At 50.2% G+C, this 7500-nt stretch overlaps 1 protein-coding gene across 1 annotated transcript in view; it reads right to left on the reverse strand.

The window, feature by feature from the left end:
- itfg1 (integrin alpha FG-GAP repeat containing 1) overlaps positions 1–7500 on the reverse strand; it is a 158579-nt gene that overhangs the window by 11534 nt on the left and 139545 nt on the right. Inside the window, 2 exon segments of the mRNA XM_062549756.1 lie at positions 74–156; positions 6403–6527. Of these exon segments, the coding sequence (XP_062405740.1) occupies positions 74–156; positions 6403–6527 (208 nt within the window).

Raw genomic sequence — 7500 nt, forward strand, 5'->3', positions numbered from 1 at the left:
TGGGAAGTGTGTTTGTGTGTGTGTGTGTGTGTGTGTGTGTGTGTGTGTATGTGTGTGTGTGTGTGGTGTTTACCTGCGCGGGTCAGTAAGTGGGTAGGGGATGACGATGAGCTGTGAGTTGGGGATGATGGCGGTCCACTCCTGTTTCCTGATGTCCTGCAGAAAAAAAAAAGAGAGAATCACAATACAACACACTGCCTTTCTGAGCCACAGTTATTTCCTGTCTGTCTGTCTGTCTGTCTGTCTGTCTGTCTGTCTGTCTGTCTCTTTCACACACACTCTCTCTCACACACACACACACACACACACACACACACACCCACACCCACCCACACTAATCCAGAAATGACCACTTCTCACACTGGCCAGGGCAGCTTTGAGTCAGTGGGCATGAATACCCGGCTGGGCAGAGGCCACCCACCATGCGGGGCTATGCCAGGCGGGCGGCTGCCAGGGTCTGTGGCCGGGCAGCATGTGGAGCCGCTGGGGCAGGAGAGGGGGCCGTGCAGTGCAGTGTTTTACTCACTCATCTCACACACACTTCTCAGGACTCGGGCTCTCCCTCTCTCTCTCTCTCTCGCTCTCCCTTGCTTCTCTCTCTCTCTCCCTCCCTCGTTCGCTCTCTCTCGCTTGCACTCTTTCTCTCTCTCTCGTTCTCTCCCTCTCTCTCTCGCGTTCTTCTCTCTTCTCTCTCCCTCTCTCTACTAGACAGTAATTAGCAGTCACAAACATATTCATCTTTCAGGAAGTAAAAGTCCTCTAGCAGGCACAGATTTTTAATTTCCATCCACAAAATTGTCTTACACACAGTTACAAACACACACACACACACACACACAATGCAGCTCATATACACACACACACACACACACACACACACACACACACACACACACACACACACATACTTTCTTTCTCACTATCTCGCTCTCACACACAAACACACCCTCTATAAACAAATGCAACACAATCACGAAACTCCTCGCAAATTCATCAACGCACACTCCTGCCCAACACACACACACACACACACACACACACACACACACACACACGCTCTTATGAATTGCTGTAACATCCTGTCTCTAATGAGAGTGCAGTGTACGCACTGCTTCAGCACTGGGGCTATTTTCAGACCGCCTCTTAAGAGCCCATCAGGGAGGGAGGGTGCCTAATGCGAGGAGACGTGAGGGGATGCCACACACACACACACACACACACACACACACACACACACACACACACACACAACCCTATCCCCTGCAACACACACACACACACAGCCAGCCAGCCCACTCGGCCGCCCGCCTTCCTGCCTGCTGATGGGGTCAGCTCATGGCCCCGAGGAGTTGGGGATTGGCAGGGAGGCTGGAAGAGGCTGAAGGGCTGGAGAGGAGAGGAGAGGAGAGGGGGAGGGGGAGGGGGCGGAGGAGGGGGAGGTGGTTAGACCACTGGGCCATGGGCATGGGGGGAGAGAGAGAGAGAGAGAGAGAGAGAGAGAGAGAGACAGAGAGAGAGAGAGAGAGAGAGAGAGAGTGTAAGGTTAAGAGGCTAGAGGCTGAAGACAGAGGGAGGATGGGGGGTGGGTGGTTGGTGGTTGGTATTTGGGGATAGCTGGAGGAGGGAAGACAGAGAGAGAGAGAGAGAGAGAGAGGGGAGGGAGAGAGAGAGAGATAATGAAAGAGAGAGAGAGAGTTGAGGACTGGAGGCTGAAGACTGAAGACTGGTGGGGGGTGGGGAGATAGGGGAGATGGGGGAGATGGGGGGATGGCTGGAGGAGGGAAACTAGCGAGGGCAGAGGTTCAGGCTGGAGGTCTGGGCAGCTAACGGGCTGGCTTCAGGGCTGAGGTGCTTATGGGGGGCAGCACAGACGTCAGCCGGCCAGGAGGTGAAGGTCACAGAGGTCAAGAGGAGAGGAAGAGAAGGGGACCTCAGTGACCGTTACTCTGTTGTAGAACCAGCGGCCACCGTGCTGAGGTCCACTGGACTGTTAGGGCTCTTTATCAAATGTGCTCTTTGCCATGCTACAAAAAAACAAACAACAACAACAACAACAACGACAACAACAACAACGACTACACAGCCCAGAAAAGCAAACAAACAAACAAACAAAAAAATACTTCCTTCTATCCTACAATGAGAATTGCCCTATTACAAATCCCAAATATATAGGCATGCACCTCCTTGGTTAAATCCAATCTTGGATCACTATGGAGGGATTGGACCAGAAGGAGAGACGAACAACATGGGCACGTGGCCAGCAGGAAGAGGAAGCTGATGCCTGCAGACCCACATGGTCACGTCTCAGAGGTGAGCTTCAATGTTACCAGTTTCTCCACTCCTAAAAACTCCATGCAATTAGCAGTGCATTTGCAACAGAGCCGAGCTACTAGACGCAGGACACAGGCAAGACTGCTACCAGTTCGCATACGCAGGACACAGGCAAGTCTGCTACCAGTCCGCGTATGAGGACACAGGCAAGACTGCTACTACTCCGCGTATGAAGACGCAGGTGAGTCTGCTACTAGTCCGCATATGAGGACACAGGTGAGTCTACTACTAGTCAGCATACGCAGGCAAGACTGCTACTAGTCCGCATATAGTACAGGACTAAGGCAAAACTGCTACTCGTCTGCGTATGAGGACACAGGCAAGACTGCCACTAGTCCTCAGCAGCTGCCCTGTGTTCAGGACCACCTCATTCCACTGCACGGTGTGGCACTGGGTGCCTGAGTGAGAGGAGTTAAGACGAGAGAGAAAGATCTGGAAACCTCCCAGTGGCCACAGCAGCTCTAATTGGGTGTGTAAGTGGGAGACAGCGAAGAGGGGGCACTGAGCTGAGATATGGCACTGGGGTCTGACATGGAGCTCTCATGCAGCGATGCCGAGTGTGTGTGTGTGTGTGTGTGTGTGTGTGTGTGTGTGTGTGTGTGTGTGTGTGTCTGTGCGCGTGTAGTCTGTCTGCTGTATTCTCAGTGTTGCACTGGAGGGTGGCAAAAAAGGGAAAGATTTGGGTGGATGTGTGTGTGTGTGTGTGTGTGTGTGTGTGTGTGTGTGTGTGTGTGTGTGTGTGTGTGTGTTGGTGTGTGGGTGTGTGTGTAGGGGCGGGAGGGCTTCAATGATAGAGTGAATCAGAGAGCGAGCGAGAGACTCAGCGGCTGTTTTCTAAGAGGAGGAAGAGGGAGTTTATTATCGCCACAAAACTCTTCACTAATGGAGACCTCTCCTGGGACTGAGGGCAAAAGTGGAGAGAGAGAGAGAGACGAGAGAGGAGGGGAGAGGAAGGGAGCGGAGCGGAGAAGTGGGAGTGATGAAGAACAGACGAGGGGAGACAGACAGGAGAGGGCTGAGAGGGAAAGAGGGATATGAGAAATTAGAAGGAGGAGACACACCACCACAAGATGAGAAAGATGAAAAGATGAGAGTCGGGATGCAGAAAGAGGACAGAGAAAGAGGGAGAGAGAGAAGGGAAGGGGGGAAAGAGAAAAGCGTTGAGAAAACACACTGGATAGGTTAAGAGACGCAAAGTCCAGACAAGGTAGACAAAGGGGCAGTAAAACAAAGCAACAACAGACAGATACGAGAACAGGGGCCTCCGGCTTCAGCTGCTGTTCTAACACGAGACCCTGACGGCTGCAGCAGCGCGAAGTGGCGGCTGATCCGCTGGATGCTGAGCGGGGTCTGCAGTCTGCTGAGAGGAGCGAGTGAGCGAGCGGTCCACCGGTGGGGCTGAGTAGCGCAGCGCTGCGTAGCGTAGTGTAGAGCAGAGCAGCAGAGCAGCAGAGCAGCGTAGCAGAGCTTCCGCTACCTCCGGCGTCTCCCGAGGATTTCTCAAAGGATGTCAAAGACAACAAAGACATGCACCGCACCGCACATCACACACACGGCTAAACCTGTGCTGATGAATCCAGCAATATATGGGCGAGAGAGAGAGAATGAGAAGGTGTGTGTGTGTGTGTGTGTGTGTGTGTGTGTGAGAGAAAGGTAATGTGTTTGTGGGTATGTGTGTGTATACGTTTGTGTGTGTGTGTGTGTTTGTGTGTGTTAAAGAGTTGATGTGCATGACTGTGTGTGTACTTCAGTGTTTTTTAATGTGTGTATAAGTGTTTTTATGAGTGGGTCTAAGAGTGTGCAAATGAGTGTGAGCAAGGGGAGTGAGGGACTTGTGTGTTTGCATGTGTGTGTGTCAATGTGAATGTGTGCGCGCGCGTGTGTGTGTGTGTGTGTGTGTGGTGTGCCATAGGCATGGCACAAAATCTGCAATTCAAATGTCCTTCGATAAAGACCTCTGTTCAGCTCTTTGGTATGCGGGGAAGCTGACATACATTCAGGCAGGCAGTGGAGAACAGAATAGAATAGAACAGAACAGAACAGAACAGAACAGAAGAAAAGAGAAGAGGAGAGAAGAAAGGAGAAGAGAAGAGGAGAGGAGAAGAGGAGAGGAGAGAAGAAAGGAGAAGAGAAGAGGAGAGGAGAAGAGGAGAGGAGAGAAGAGAGAAGAGGAGAAGAGAAGAGAAGAGAGGAAAGATGTTGGAGAAGCTTCTGCTGCCATTTCAAACTCGGCTCTCTAAAAACTACCGCCGCTGGAGCCGATGCAGTCTCCCTTGCTGATCAGAGCCAGGAACACATACTTTCCAAGGAAGACACACACACACACACACACACACACACACACACACACACACACACACACACACACACACACACACACACACACACACACACACACACACACACACACACACACACACACACACACACACACACACACACACCTTGCTCCGGAGGAGGACAGAGTGGAGGAGGGAGAAAACGGGATGAGTGAACAGAGGAGGAAAGGAGAGGAGGAGACAGGCGCCAAGCGAAGAGCTGTTTCAGTAGAGTGAGGGGCAAGCCTTCATTTGGGTGCCTAGTTTGCCTGTGTGCCGGTGGGTGTTATCAGGACACAGCGGCAGCAGCATCGATGGGCTGTGTCAAGTGGAGAACACACACACACACTCGCCCCTGAGCTGTGGGAAGGAGAGGATCTTTCTCCTTCTCTCTCTCTTTCTTTCCCTCTCTAATTCAAAGGAGCTATAGACATGACAAGAGTGCTTGTGTTGTCAAAGCATGTACACAAATTCAATACATGAATATATAAGATCAACAAAATCTCTCTCTCTCTCTCTTTCTCTCTCTCTCTCTCTCTCTCTCACACACACACACACACACACACACACACAACACACACACACACACACACACACACACACACACACACACACACACACACACACACACACACACACACACACACACACACACACACACACACACACACACACACACACACACACACACACACACACACACACACACACACAGGACAGAGAAGCTCTGGTCAGCTTTGTCCTGGATTTGAGGAGCTTGATTCCATGTGCTGGGTTTGTATTTTCTGTTTCCATGAGCTTATATGTGCCCTTTGGATTGTCTGTTTGTCTGTATGTACTGTATGTGCGAGTGATTGTGTGTGTGTCCGTATGTTTGTGTGTGTGTGTGTGTGTGTGTGTGTGTGTGTGTAAGGTCGGCTCTGAGAAAGTGTCTGTACAGCATGAGTGTGTGTGTGTGTGTGTGTGTGTGTGTGTGTGTGTGTGTGTGTGTGTGTGTGTGTTTGTATTTTCTACATGCTTATGGTGCTGGCTTCCCTCTGTTGGAAGTGGGGGTATTTTGCCTGTGACACAGATAACTAAAATAAGGCGGACCATCTGTATTCAAGCCCTCCTATGGGATTCACCTGCCCACTCCTACCCCTCACCCCCCCCCTCTCTCACTTGCTCTCTGTGCAAATGTGTGTGTGTGTGTGTGTGTGTGTGTGTGTGTGTGTGTGTGTATCCCTAACAGTAGTGTATGTGTGTGAATGCACATTCAGGGTTGCACATCTGAGTGTGTGTGTAAAAATGTGTCTTTAACACTGTGTGTGCGAGCACCGTGCTTTAATTCCATTCCAGAAAAGTATGTCATACATAAAGAAAGAACAGTGCTAGTAAGAATGTGAAGACACACAGAGGGTGCTCCAAGGGTGTGTGTGTGTGTGTGTGTGTGTGTGTGTGTGTGTGTGTGTGTGTGTGAATGTACCACACATGTGCACTATGTGCATGTGTGAGCATTTGTGTTGGAGTGGTAAGAGTATGTCATTCTGTCTTATGCATCATGCGTGTATGTGTCTGTCTGTGTTGTGTGTGTGTGTGTGTGTGTGTGTGTATGTGTGAGTGTGAGCGTGTGTGCGTGAATGTACCACACATGTGCACTATGTGCATGTGTGAGCATTTGTGTTGGAGTGGTAAGAGTATGTTATTCTGTCTTATGCATCATGCGTGTATGTGTCTGTCTGTGTTGTGCGTGCGTGTGTGTGTGTGTTCTTACTTTGTCACCAGGTGGGCGGGGGATGCCCACGTAGAGGTGGTCGAGGAAGTTGGCACTACGGCCCAAACCCAGCACCGTGTAGGGCAGCTGCAGAGAGAGATGGGCCGACTGACTGAGCTGCCCCGCTGCAGAGAGAGAGAGAGAGAGAGAGAGAGTGAGAGAGAGAGAGAGAGAGAGAGAAAGAGACAGAGCACTTTAATATTGTCATACATGTTTACAGAGTTACATCATTCTAATGCACAAAAGCAAAGCTCAACTACAAAGCTTACATCCTCCTCCTCACAACTTCACATCATCCTCTCATTATCAGAAATGGAGAGGAGGAGGTAAAGGGGCAGAGAGAGAGAGAGAGAGAGAGAGAGAGAGAGAGAGAGAGATAGATAGGGGTGAACAAGAGAAAGGGAACAGAGGAGGCAAGAAAGAATGAAGAGCAAGCGGGGGATATTGAAAAAGGGACAGAGAAAAGTAGCAAAAAGAAAGAGAGAAAACAAAAGAACAGGGGGGATGAAACGAAATGTGAGAATAGATGACCAGCAAGAGACACAACAACAACAGCAAAAAAAACAATCAGAGGTGCAAAGAGAGAGAGAGAACGAATGAGAGATGAAAAACAGAAGCAGAAAAGGGAGGAAGACAAGAATAAGATGATGGTGGATGAAATAAAAAAAATCAGAAAACATAAAGGAATGAGCGATAGAGAGGGAGAGAGAGATAGAGAGGGAGAGAGATAGAGATGATGAGATTGGAAACAGCGATATGAGAGAGGAGGGAAGGAAAAGAGGGAGTGTGCATAAGAGGAAGACAAGAAGAAGAAAAAAAACAGCAGGAAAGGAACAGAAACATAACATTAGCATCTGAAGCTTGTTCTGCCTGGCAAGTCCAACCCCTGCTGTGACCGGAATAAAAAAAGAACGCAACAAAAATGAGACACAGCCCCGAGTCCTGCGCTCCCCGCAATAAGGAAATCACTTCCCTCTCTTCCCTCTCCTCCCTCCTCTGGACCTCTCTCCCCGTTCCCTCACAGCCGGCACATCAGGCACCCAGCGGTGGGAGTCGTAAACAGAGTCACTACCACTGGCAACACCAATCAGCCAGAGC

The sequence above is a fragment of the Sardina pilchardus genome, chromosome 11, assembly GCF_963854185.1.
Source record: "Sardina pilchardus chromosome 11, fSarPil1.1, whole genome shotgun sequence".
Taxonomy (NCBI): domain Eukaryota; kingdom Metazoa; phylum Chordata; class Actinopteri; order Clupeiformes; family Clupeidae; genus Sardina; species Sardina pilchardus.